The 13,659-nt window shown below is 45.3% G+C and overlaps 1 protein-coding gene across 2 annotated transcripts in view; it reads right to left on the bottom strand.

The window, feature by feature from the left end:
• Positions 1-13,659, bottom strand: part of PAPPA (pappalysin 1) — a 181,872-nt gene that overhangs the window by 90,157 nt on the left and 78,056 nt on the right. For both annotated transcript variants that reach the window (XM_017829250.1, XM_017829249.1), the window contains exon 8: positions 882-1,010. In XM_017829250.1, coding sequence (XP_017684739.1) covers positions 882-1,010 — 129 coding nt within the window. The remainder of the gene's footprint in view (positions 1-881; positions 1,011-13,659) is intronic.

Here is a 13,659-nt window from a genome sequence, read left to right on the forward strand (position 1 = left end):
TTTCCAAGTCTGCCCTGGATTCATATGTTGTTTGGTTGTTCTCTTTGATTTCCTTGCCTGTTGGGCCTCATCCTGCAAATATTTGCTGCCAGGTGTATCGTCTGACAGGGTTGTGCTGTGTGATTGCTGATCAGCATTATTCCAAGCAGAGAACACTGGCTGGATTAAGCACTTGCTTGTTGTTACTTCCACAGTTTAAATAATTAAATTACCTAATGCCAGGAAGCTTTGAAGCAGTGGCCTTAAGGGCCAACATAGTAAAAGAATAAACCCTAACACAGTTTGTGAAGGATTGTTTTACATTTTCAGTGGCCTGGGGACTGGCAGCCAGTGACAGAGGGGAGCTGATTGAGAACATGCAATTCTCAGAGGCCAAATCTATCACCTCCAAATGCATCCCAGCTCTGGTGGACGGTCGAACAAGAGGTTGCACCAGGAACCTGGCCCAACACGTGGCAGGGTTTTACCCTGTGCCCCAGCTGTGAGACACAGGGGACACCAAGTGTAAGGGCAGCATCCAAGGCCGTGTGGATTTTTCCAGCACTTACTTCAGCCCTGTATAGGAAATGTCATTTACATGTATAAAGCTATGGATACACGGACAAACAGCATAAACAGCACACAGCGGACTTTCCTATCGATCCTGCTGTCTGGGCTCCATTATCTGTATCTCTGTCTGTATCTCCTGGTGCCAGGATAGCAGGGCCTACGTTACAATTAAATGTCCTCATCCTGGTAATCATCAGCACATGAGTCATTATCCACAGAGGAGAGCTGGCCTGAACTAAGGAGACATCAGAGGTCATCGGTTCCTTCCTAGTCTCTGATTCTGGCTTGAGTAGATGTGCCCAGATTTATCTGTTTGCTCACTCCAGACTTACATTTGGATAATCCCATCTCCACAGTATCCACTTCCAGAGATATAGACGAGAGCAGGGGAAGGTTCACTCTCCTCCATCCCGGAAACAATGACGACCTGGTACGTGTACGTGGTCCTGTCACTCAGCTCCCTGCGAGGCAAGAGGAGATACTGAGGGATTGGTACAACAAAGGCAGCAGCAAAGGGCAGAGAAGGAGGTACTGAAAGTGGGGGTTGGATGCTAAAAAAGGCAAAGTTTAGTTCATTCAGGTCTTCCGAATGTTCCTGCCTCTTTTTGGTGGGATGGATTTTTGGTTGGGTGTCTTTTCCTTGTGAGCACGGTCAGCTCTGTCCACACTTGATTTATGCACAGCCCTGAAATAGGTGCAAATTCTTGAACATTTGGCAGCTAAACCATTTCCTGATGAAAATCATGCAGTTTGCTGTGCTGCTGCTCACACCCACTGCAGGGATGGCATTGCACTGGCACCATGGCACTGTCAATCCTCACCATGTGCAGTGGGAAACACTAAGAGCATTACTGACAGTCCATGTACTTCAACACCTGAGGAACCAGCCCTGTGCCTCACTGTGTCCAGCCTTGGACACTTCTGCTCCTATCTGTCACACCAGGGACAGCATTATCAGCAAGTTTGTGGCACAGTTCAATTAGGGAACTTAAAATACCCTGTAAACACTCATTATTTCCTGAGCAGCCCTGAGCTCAATCCAACTGCAGCTGGAGCCAGTGGGAACTTGACTATTAGCTTAAGACAGAATGGGACTGAGGATGTTTCAGTGATAGATAAATAAATAATCTGCTTTGCATATGGGTATTTAAAAAAAGTAGAGTGAGCAAAAAAAATAGGATCCACACAACAGCACTGGATCATGGTATTAACATCGAAATACTCACAGAAAGAATGAGCAAATTGCTACATATTTATGCAAAGCCATAATAACCCAAATCCTGTGCATCTGTAAACGAAGAGTAATTTTTATATGCAATACAGGAATAATATAAGCCTAATAAAAATGTTTAGCTCTTTTACAATGTCTTTTGCATTATCAAAACTCAAAACCTTCCACAAAGGAACTCATTACCCTTATCCTCATTGTATCCAATCTGTAAAGCCAGGGAGTAGTGAAGGCAAAATGATTTGCTCAAAGTCATCAATCAGGCTAATTGCAGGGCCCATAAGGCAGCCCAGCTCTTCCCTAACCCCTGACAGTCCTCTGCTTACTACACTCACATTGCCCCAATTACTGACAGTAATATACGTGTCTTTTTGTCACAGGAACTTGGTCAAAAAGCACATATTTAATGGGGTGTGTACTGGGAGGAGATACATCTACTACACAGAGCAGCAAAGCCACTGATGTGGGTATCAATGAAATCTTCAATCTTCAAGGTGAAATAAGTATCTTGTTGCAGCATTCATTAAATTAACAAGCATGACTTAAACTCCAATATCCCACATTATATTTTACAACAAAGCTGTTTCTCATGGATACTGTGCCTGCAAAATAACTGGCACTGAAGGAATTGCACTGGGATCTGATTCTTTGTTCAAACACGGCAGTGAAATGGGAGTGGAACTCAGTGGGACAAAAGCACAACTGGCTTTCTCATTCCTTCAGCACCTTATTCCTGTCAGCAACAGTCTGTGGCTTCTAATAGCTGAATTTGTGAGTTCATGTAGCACAAACAATATATTAATTCACCTACAAGACTGGGGGGATGTCTACCAAGATATTGGTAAGAGTGTTTATTCAATCAGAGGGAAAATTTTTAAACTTCTGCCCTTGGGGCTTGTTTAAAGTTTTGTTAAAAAAAAAAAAAAGAATTATGGAAAGTAACTTAAGTGTCCAAACACACACTGCTGTATAATACTGAGGGTTTCCTCTAGATTTTATTCCTGGACAAATCCACTTACTAAAGCGAGAAGCTTCTGATATATACTAATGAAATCGAAGCAGAGCCAAGCTCTGATTAGTACAGGGCAGTTATTTCTCAAGTTCTGTCTCAAAATCATTTGTAAAATATTTAAGATTAACAAGTACACTTGCAGAAATGTGGATTTTGTCACTGGGGATCTGCTAACCACAAAAAAGGTTCAATTCTTTGAAAAAAACTGTTAACAAATGAACAGTTGGGGCAGCTGTAACAGCTAGAAAATAAATAAAGCCATGCTGCTTTTTGGTGGGCTGAGTGCAAAATAGGAGTGTTCAGATTCTGATTTTTTAATATGATTTCTACTGATACCCACTGGTAGTTGGGTAAGTGAAGCAAGTGTGTTCCTGTGTGTGTGTTTTAGTGTCTGTGTGTGTTTTTGTGTACATGTAAGCAAAGGGACAACAGGAAAAGTTCACATTTGTTTCTGGACAGGGTGGGAAGTTTGGAGGACACAATGGAAGAAGATGCAGAACTGAATCAAGCACAGGAGAGAATATGGTGGTTATGAACTATGAGGGGATTGGAGATGAATGGGGGGGGTGTGGATAAGACAGAAAACTGGAAAAGAGAGTTACTAGTTGGGGAGAACTCTGGCATATTTAATTGTATGGACTGAGAATGGAAAAATTTGCATGGGGAGAGGGCCCTGTGGACATGGAGCATATTGGCTGCTTTGTGGACTAACCCTGTCACCTGCTACACACCAGGGAGGGGAGATGTCCAGCAGCTACCTGCTGCTCAGAGATGGAAAGCTCTTGGGGAAATGATATGTCGTGACAGGCAGATGATCCTTATACTTTACTGACACAAAAAAGGGCCATTTCTTCTCCAAAAAAGAAGGTGCTCAAAGTATCTGACCCCTTACACATACATTTAGGTATTTGCACAGCCTGGCTCTCCTTACCTCTCTGCAGTTTGGGTAGAAAATGAGAGCTATGAAGTTATTTATGCTCATGATAACCCATGAGCTATGAAGGTAATATCCTTGTCTTAGGTTAAAATGCAGAGAAAGGGAAGACAAATGCCTGGAGGCATATGGTCCTCCAACAGCAGACCTGGGAGACAGATCTCCAGAGGGGACAATCCTTGGGATGAGAAACATCCCAAATCCCCTCTCAGGCAGCCCAGGTAGAAACAACCTGAAGCTTCACAGTCTTCCCCACACTGGGGGACAGCAGAGGAGCCCCAGGCTGCCACATCCAGGGCAGCACCAACAAACCAGCCATGCCCAGAGGAGCTCAGAAATGAGACACGTGTGCTCCAAAAGTGCCCTCCAGCATCATACAGGCAGAGCTGGAGATGTGCCTGGACTGGAGCACCAAAGAGCCACCTTAGAAACTCAAAAGTCAAGCCTCAGCTTTCAGCTCAGCCTGGCCTGATGTGGCAGAAAGCTGACTGAGCTGGATGTGGCACTTCACGTCTCAACAACTGGTACCTGAGATGCTCATATCCTCCTGAACTGTTAAATATATCATATTGGCAGCAACCAGCAGTTTTAACATTCTTTCAAAGTACCTACATTTCGGAAAAATATAGCTGCTAAAGGCATGATATGTGAAATACTTCAGGCAGTAATCCAGTCCCATAGTGAGGGAGGAAGGAGCACAAGGAAAAAGAAAACAAACAAAAAAAAAGAGTTTATTCTCTCCTATATAGTTATATCATACCAAGGTCGATATTACAGACTCTATCTGGAGATGTCAGCAAGACAAGCTCCGCTCCAAGTGGTGATAAAAGTGTGAATTCTGAGCATTTATTTTCTCTCTTGCCTTCCCCGGGAGCTGATGGCACAATGACAGCGACAAGGGGCACTTTGCTGTCAGGCAGGACCAGCACACGGCGGCTTCGCACGGTGCTACTTAAGGAGGTGAGAGAGAAGAACATCTTTAACATCAAGGATGTGAACAAACACTCTTTTAAATTTATATCTATGGTCTTTTAATGACCTTTTCGAGAAGTGAGTAAGCCGCATTGATCGCTGCAGCTTCCGCCTGTGGGGAGGACTCTTATTAAAAAGCAATGACTCAAGCCCTGCTTAGAGGGGGAATTAGGATGTGCTGTGTGAAGCACCACGAGGGCAACTTGCCTGCCTGCTGTGGCTAGTGATGGATCCAGGGTCAGAAATACAGAACTCTAATTGTCTTCATGTTTTTACTGGGGAGGCTGGGCAGTTGGGTTAATCTCGCTCTGTCCCCCAGGGGAGGGACCTCTGCTCTTGGTTTGGGTGTTCCTGGAAAACTTCAGGGAAAATTATACCTGTGGGAAGTTGTGTTGTTTTTTTTTTTACTCAGACCAAGGTGGGTTTAAAGGATCACTGAATTTACAGAAGAAACACACATGCCCTTGAGTTCCAGCAGAGCTGACACTGCCCCAACCACATCTGCTCTGTGCACACCGTGGGGCTTCAGCATCTGAGGGCACAGCACACACTCAAGAGGCAGTGAAAGCATCAAGGGGAAGCAAACATCCCGTGCCTCTCTTCCTACTACAACGGCATATATGTGTTTCCTACTACAAATAACAGCAGGAGTGTTTTTTCACAAAGCAAAGACTTTTTTCCAGCAAAATTTCAAATATCCTTAAGGCTGAGCCCAGCTCCTGCCCTATGAAAAGATAAATGGCCAGGCAGCAATGAAAGCAGACAGCGTTCCTGTTATCTAAGGACAAGATGACGAAGTTTTAAGCATCCCCAATTAAATTATGGCTGTCACAGGCAGTGTCATGTGGAACACGCAAATTCTACACCTCAAGTGTCCTCATGAAGGAATCCTCTGGCTTTGACCTTAAATACCCACCACATTCTAGAGTCAAAAGACAACATTTCCTGGACATCTCTTTGCAGCCCAGAACAAGCCCTGGTCTGCCAGTGATGTCCCTGTTTCCCTCTAACACTGTCACCTTTCCTCTTCTCTAGCAAGGAAGCCTTGCTGAGCAAAACAGCAAATCCTCTGGCAGCAATCAGCAGCAACTCCACATCTTCCCTCGTGGCAACTCTTTGGATCAGCTGCCAAGGTGGACTGAATACAACCACAAAAAGAGGACCCAGAGGTCTAAACCATCCCTTGTCCTGTCATCTGCAGGCTAGAGCTGTCCAGTCTGTCCCCACATGCTGCTCACAACCTCCAAAACACCCAGTGCCACTTCCAGAGGTCCTGAATTACACCAAATATCCACCAACACCACGGTGTTTACAAGCTACCCCATGCTCAGGTGCTCCAAAAGCAATTGATAAGTAAGCCAGAGGATGAGGTCACTTTAGGACAACCCAAACAGATCTGCTCCCCAAACTTCCATCTTTTTTCCTGCATTGTCATTGACTGTACAAATACGGCTGTTTTCTTCCTCCTCTCTCACACACGCTCCCCCTTGCCTTGCCTCTCCTTTTTTTAATAAAAATGGCATGAGAAGCACGGCAGAAGATAATGAAGAGAATTCCTGCCTGACTGCAGTCGGGAGAGAGGAGGGTGGGATGTTGTAAACACAAGAAGGACGTCAAAAATCCCGGGCTCTTGCGCCGGGCTGTTTTTTCAGCTGCGGTCCAATCTCTCTCTGTTTGGATAAGCCCAGCACCATGGCAGGTGCAAAGGCCTCAAAACAACTCTCTTGCTTCTCTCTCAGATACTGAGCTGACTCAGAAGACATAAATGCCAAGGAAACAGCCTTGGAGAGGCTTTTCTCTCTATCCACGGTGAGGCAGGTGCCAACAGGGGCCACAGATTTGCTCTGTGCCCTCCAGCTTTTTTATGATTTATTTGTTTACAAGCACAGCAAAACAGGGTAGTTGAAGGACTAAATGAACACTCATGAGTTGGAAGGGAGATGGGGACTGTACAGTGGATTTCTGCTCCCAAATCCAACTTAAACCCAAACAGGGTTTTTCCAAGGAAGAATGACAGAACAGCCCACAACCTGAACAGATAATCTCAGCTGAGTACTTGGTGGGTACATTCTGTACCATCAGGACTCTGTGCTCACAGAGATGCAAAACAGGGGCATCAAGATGATGCCAGACTTAACTTTTGCTTCTGGATGTATCAGGAAGGTATTTCCTCTAACACCTACACCAACCACCTTCCCCAATTATGCAATACCCCAGGGATTTGGGATTGGAGTCAGAGGTCGAGGGATCCAATCTATTAGGAAAATATCCTTTTGCTTCTTGGAATATTTCTGTGAACCAAAGTCACCACCAGCTCTTCACAATCACCACAAATTCAAACCAGGCAATTAGTCTACAGCTCTGCTGTTGCTTATGTTGGTGTAAACCTCAAGCAACTCAGCAAAACACTCCAGGTTTAAACCACTGCAACTCAGCTGCTCATCTGATCCTCTGAGGCGCAAAGGTGTGCATTTGCTGCTCAGACCAGCTCCTACCTGCACAAGAGGCCCTGGCTCAGGACTACATGTCTGGCTGTTGCACCTCTGCTTTGAAACCCAGGCCCTGTTTAGGACCTTAAACACATTTGGTTTTGAACATTTTTTGTTTTTTTTGTACACAGACCTCTTTCTTCTGTCCTTCACGTGAGAACCATTAAGTTTTGTAAGTAGCAAACCTATAGATATTTATGCAACTGATTAACTCCAGCAGACTTTGATATAATCCTCCAAGTATCTGCCCTGGTACCAATTTAAAACACAGTAGCACGTTTAATAAAAAACAAAGTTTGCAGCCAAGGCCTTAAAGATAGTTCTTGTTTTTCCTCAAGAGAAAAAAAAGAAAACATCAATGCCAAGAGACAATTTTCTCCTTTCATGTTTAAACAACAACAAAAACATGAATTTTTAAGGTGGCTGATATAAATGGACACTCTCCCTGAGATTAGGTTACAAATCCTGGGATAAAGTAGATCCTCAAGGCCCTGGGCCTCACATGGGTGTTTGCAGCAGACAGGCAATTTCACGGCAGCACACAGGTTAAGTGTTGGAGCACCTGGTTGTTATTAGAAGCAGGGAAGGAGGGGGAAAAATGTGTTGTGTTTGATTCTTCAGTGCTGTGCTCAGACCCTGAGCGAGACGGGAGCGCTTCTCAACGTGGGGCTCAGATGTGGCCACCCCGGGAGGGAAGGCTGGTATGTTTTAGCTGAGGAAGGAAAGATCTGGGACACGAAATGCAGAAATCCCCTATTTCCAACTGGTGGGAGCCAGCACTTCTCTACTGATTCCAAGGGAACGGTGCCAGTATCCTCCACCTGAGGACAGCGCTCCGGTGTCCCGGTGCGACAGGGAGAAAACAGTAACACAACGGGCAGGCAGGTCAGGACAAGTTAATTACTGGAAAGGCCATTATCATCAGCGGCACTGACGAACTTTACCTGTTGCATCGTGCTTTTCCATGAGCCCTTCCTGATTACTCACATCATTAACGACATCCCGGCTGTGCCGAGCTGTCTCCGTGCGGCACCGCCAGCGGCAGCATTTCTGTGGGATCCAGCACTGCTTGAGACCCCACTGTGGGAAAAGCACCTGATGCACACCCTGCACAGGGTCTGTGACCCCAACAAACACCCCTCAACCTTTGGCTGTCGATTGCTTGTTGCTGGGAGCACTCAAGGTGCTGCCCTCAGCCCATCGGGTTTGAGGAGGAGGCTCTTCCCAACTTAGGGTGGTCAGCTTGGCAGAATAATCTTCTTCACCTTCACCGAATCCAGACCTCACCTCTAGGATTTGTTTTCAACAGGTCTGAGCCAAGACCTGACTTTCAGAACTTAATACCCTCCTGTTTCCCTGTAATCTCACCAAAATGGTGAACAGAGCCACGGGAGCAGACACTTGCAGCGCCTGATCCGAAGGCTCCTGAAACCAGTGGGAAGTATTTTGTGCAGTTTGAGTTGGGCTTAGACTGGGCCCCAAGTGAACACATATGTTTGCAGTTTTCTCTGGTTTCACCTCTACCATCCCACCTCTCTGAAATGCTGCTTTGGAGGGTCCGGGCTCGGGGGCTGCAGAACTCCTGCCCCTCAGGAGGAGGGAGGGAGCTGATCTGTGCATGTGCACACACATGAGAGAGATCATGTGCTGTCACACAGAGACGGGCGAGGAGATGAGGGGACTATTCCAGAGGAACATTTTGTCATTTCCCTCCTCAGGGGCTCTGTGTTTTGCCTTAAACCACTTCAGATTATGAGAAATCCTACTAGCTGGTCTCCAGTGGGATCTCTAATGGTTTAATAACCGAACATTACTGAACATGTTTCCACTAGCCTTTTCCTAAAATCCCATCATGAGCTAATTTCCTCTATTGTCATTACATCTGCAACTGGTCTTACATTTTTAAAAAAATCCTGTACCATTGTGAGTAAATGATCTGGTTTACTGCACTGAGCTCTCGGGGCCAGTATTTGCAGTAGTGGCTGGTAATTTGGGGTATCCAGTTGCAGGCACCCTCTCTGGGATACAATTTGATGAGGAGAAGAAGCAGCTTAATTTCCACCTTGCCCTTCCTATCACAAAAAGCTCCAGGGAAGTGCTGGAATTGGGGATGGCCAATGCCACCATATATTTAAGAAGATCCTGACCAGAAAGACTGAGATTAAAGCAATCACACAATGGGTGCCTTGGGCCCACAGCAGGATCAGCTGTGCAGTGATACCCCTGGAATCACAGAATCCCAGACTAGTTTGGTTTGGAAGGGACCTTAAAGATCATCTCATTCCAACCTCCTGCCGTGAGCAGGGACACCTTCCACTAGATCAGGTTGGTCCAAGCCCCATCCAACCTGGCCTTGGACACCTTTGTCTTGTCTTTTCTGTCGCTGGATCCAACAAGGTATTAAGGACAGCACAGGTATTTCAGTCTTACTGCAGCATTTTTTTCCAAATGCTTGCCTGTTTGAGTGTAACTCCAAATTTAACAGACACTCGGAATGTATTTCCTAGGAAAATATATTAAAATAAAATGCCCAGGAAATGATCAGGCCAATAGTTCAGTGAAAGTAGCTGAAAAAAGCTGTACTGGCTGACTGATAAAAAGGTAGGTAACACATTTCTGCTTCTTCTGCGGTATTTGAGGCTCACTCCAAGTTTTACAAGAGAGTTATTTTTAAATTGTTGCATAACACATGTCTGTCCAATATTTCTTTCCTCAATCAAGCAAAGAAAATGCATTTGTTATTCCTGGGAGATTTCTGGTGCTTCTTATCTTATTTAGAGCACAAAATAAAGATGCACACAAGAAGGCAAACATCAGAGAGAAGTTATTATCCATGAGATAATGCACAGCCTAATTTACCACATATCTGAGACTGTTTCACCTGCAATAAATTATTTTGCCCAGCAGGAAAAGTCCTGTTTGACCTTCTATTTTTGTTGTTTTTTTTTTTTTCCCTTCTGCAGCTGAAAACTCTGCTACTACTTCTAGGTCATGAGTTCAAATTCCACCCTGGCTGGGAGTGATTAAATATATCAATTTCTAATAGTATCTATTTGGATAATAATAGGACAGCTGTTAATGTTCATTTTTCAGGGACACTTGCACATGGGTTGGTTGTAGTCTACGGGTCTGATCTCTCTGTGTATTGCCCAAGAGGTACAACAGAGATGTGAATCCAGTGTAGCAGCAGTCCTCGGGGAGTCTCTGGCTGGAGCAGAGCTGATCCTGGAGAAAAGTGTCTGTCCCCAAACGGGACAGTCGTGAGTCATTTCTTTGAGAGAAGCAGCTGGAGGTCATTCAGAGCAATCCCACCCTTCAAAGTCAGACCCAGAAAAACTCCTTTGCGCTGCCCTATCCCGGGATGGCAAAGCCATAAAGAGATAAACCTGCCCTTCCTACCTTACTCTTGCATCATGTGCAGCCGAGCCAGAACAGGAGCCGCGGATCTTGTCAAGTGCCAGCTACAGTTACAGAGTTACATAAGAAACCGCAACAGTGAGGAATCACAAATCTATCGCTGCTGCTGGCACCAAACGGCATCTTTGCACAGGCTTAGCGGGAAAGCTGCCTCCTCAATGGGCACAGAGTGTCAAATTGTTCTTTCCCTTCTCCAGGGCAGGGTTAAGGCAATTTGGCAGAGGGTGGTAAGGGGAAAAAAAATTGCTCTATGTGCTCTGTGTGGGGGGTCAGGAAGCAGCAGCTTCTTTCGCAGACATAACCTGGCACCTCTAATGAAGAAAGTAGGAAAGAGGGAAAGCCATCAGAATGTGGCTTCCAGCTGTCAAATCACATCAGCCAAGTGGAGATGCATCACCCCTGAGAGCTGCGGCACCGTCAGCCCCCGACACTTCACTGGGAGCTCTTTGGAAGAAGGCACTTGGAGTCTTTACTCTGTGAAACACCCAGCATGCTACTGGCAGCTATAAATAATAACAACCACTCTCTCGGCATTCAGAAGCACAACATATGTGAAGGAGAGAGGCAGGAACAGGAGGTGGAATAGAAGCAGTTTTCCTCTTCCTGGCTTGCTGAGCCGTAAGTGCAGAGCAGGGCTGTGTGCTCTTACCTGGCACAGGCAGCAGAATCAGTCACCCTTCTGCCTCCCTGCCCAGACCCGTGCAAGCCAGAGGTGAGGCCCCACTGTCTGGGAAAGGAAGGAATTTCCCTGGAGGGATATTGGCAGTGAAGTTGCTACAGGGTGGAGGAATCTCCTTCCCAGCAGCACTTCACCTCTGTTAGGGTCAGATGAACCTATGACCAGTTTCCTACTGTTGGAAGGGAAGGTGTGGGACAGGCAGTTGTCCCATATTGCTCCTGTTCTTTCATCACTGGAAATTTCCAGGTTCATTAAGCAGAAACAGGGCAATCAATACTGGCTGCACGAGGAAAGAGGTGATGACACAGCCAAGACCAGGCATGGCCTGGGAGAGGCACAGAGATGGATGATCTCATCACCTCTGCTGAACACTGGGACTGCTACACTGTCCTACACCAGCTGCATATCAGACTTTGCCAAAACTGAACACAGGCAGCTCCAATACACTCAAAACTCTTCACTGATTGAAGGTTTTCAAACAGTGACAGCACAGCCACTATTCCATCTGGGAAACTAAAATCAGCAAGGAACAACTGAAACACTCCTTAATGCAAGGACTGCAGATGAAGAACCAGGCAAGAATTACCAGTGCTGATGTTGCACCTGAAACTGGAAATTCCAGGGGTAAGAGGAACCTGGTGGGGCAGAAAGGTGTTTGCCCCTTGGGAAAGTTTAAAATAGCTTTTTCCATGGACAGCTAGCATGGAAAGTGAATGATAGGGAAGCTCTTAGGAATGAGCAAGAAAGTGTGAATAAGAGTGAAGAGTTCTTGTTGAAGGTTTTTATTGGAGATGAGATGTAAAATTTCATATAGATATAGCCAGGGATCTCTAACATATTACTAAAGAAAGTAATAGGGAGAATTGGGCAATTATAGGAAAGAAATCTCCTAGAATTGGTAAATAAGCTCAGTTAATGCAGAGAAGGAGGGAGTTATAATGTAGAAATTACTAACTTACAGATGTGCTTGTCTTGAAATGGTCCATATGTTGATATAAAACAATATTATACATTTTAGGACCAAGAAATTCAGTATAAACTGGGAACTCTTCGTTGCAAGTGAGAGGGGAGGAAGCAGTTAGTTAAAAGGCCAGGCTGGATGGGGCTCTGAGCAACCTGGTCCAGTGGAAGGTGTCCCTGCTCATGGCAGAGGGTTGGAAGGAGATGATCTTCAAGGTCCCTTTCAACCCAGGCCATTCTATGTCTTTATGATTCTATGCTTTATTCAGTTGCAAGGCAATAATGAACCACCAGTGGGATGTACCCACAAAAAAAGCCTATGAGGTCCCTGCATGCATCAAGACAAGGCATTTCCAGGGTAGCTGGGTAAGTATTCGTGCACAAGGACATCTGGAACACCATATAGAGTTCTAAAGCCTGTTGGGAATCCAGATGTGCAGCGTGCCGATATCGCACGGACAACCTGGCAGCTCCTGCAGATAAATCTGGGCATGCAAAGTGTTTTCTTAACATTTCAGTCCTATCTTAGATACTCCCCAGTATTTCCTGGCATATCGAGAGAGGTTTGGCATGGCAACTGTGGAGGAGGGATGAGCAGAAGACGGTGATAATACGGGCTTCAGCTTTTGGTGTGGGGAGAACAACCACCCAGTGATCTGTATCTTGTTTGGGTGGAAATATGGTGTTAATTATCTTCATGACAGATAGATGTGGCAATTCATTTCAGCTGCTTTAGATCATACATTCCTCTGGCTGGTAGACCTCCAGAAAACAGAGAAAGAGATCTTGGGGGTGAAGGAAGGAATGCCATAATAAGGATAGATGTCGCTGTGAAATTTTAGGGTTGAGTTCTGCAGGGACTTAGGTTTAGATACCATCAGTGTGATATTTTTATTCTTCCAGTCTGTTCAGCTGAGCCTGTGTCATGTAAATGCAAACTTCCTCTTAAATTCAGAGGCTAAAAGGCACATCAATTAATTGGTGTTATTGCTCATTATGAATAGTCAATGCTGATTCTCCAGCCTCTCTGCCTGTCCATATTTGTAGGAACCTTCAAACTCAGAACTGTCTTTGTTTCCTTCAACTACTCCTCATCTGGGGTTTCTGACCAGTCACTGACCATGTGCCCTTCTGACTGGAGACCAATAACAAATGGCAAATGCATCAATAAATGCACATGAACTGCTCAGGTCCCATGAACAATGAAACACAAACAGTGGCACAGGAGCCCTCCAGCCACCTGCCATCCCAAGGATGGCAATTTCTCAGTCATTCTGTAATCACTCCAAGAAGCCTCAGTGAGATCTGCATTTCACTGTCTTAGTTGTTAAAACAGAATTAAAACCCAGTAAATGGCATGGAGTTTACAAGCTCAGCACTGAATGGAAGCCCTGATTCTAACAAGATGTTAAAATATTG

This window comes from Lepidothrix coronata, unplaced genomic scaffold (genome assembly GCF_001604755.1).
Source record: "Lepidothrix coronata isolate B3197 unplaced genomic scaffold, Lepidothrix_coronata-1.0 Scaffold160, whole genome shotgun sequence".
NCBI classification, from domain to species: Eukaryota; Metazoa; Chordata; class Aves; order Passeriformes; family Pipridae; genus Lepidothrix; species Lepidothrix coronata.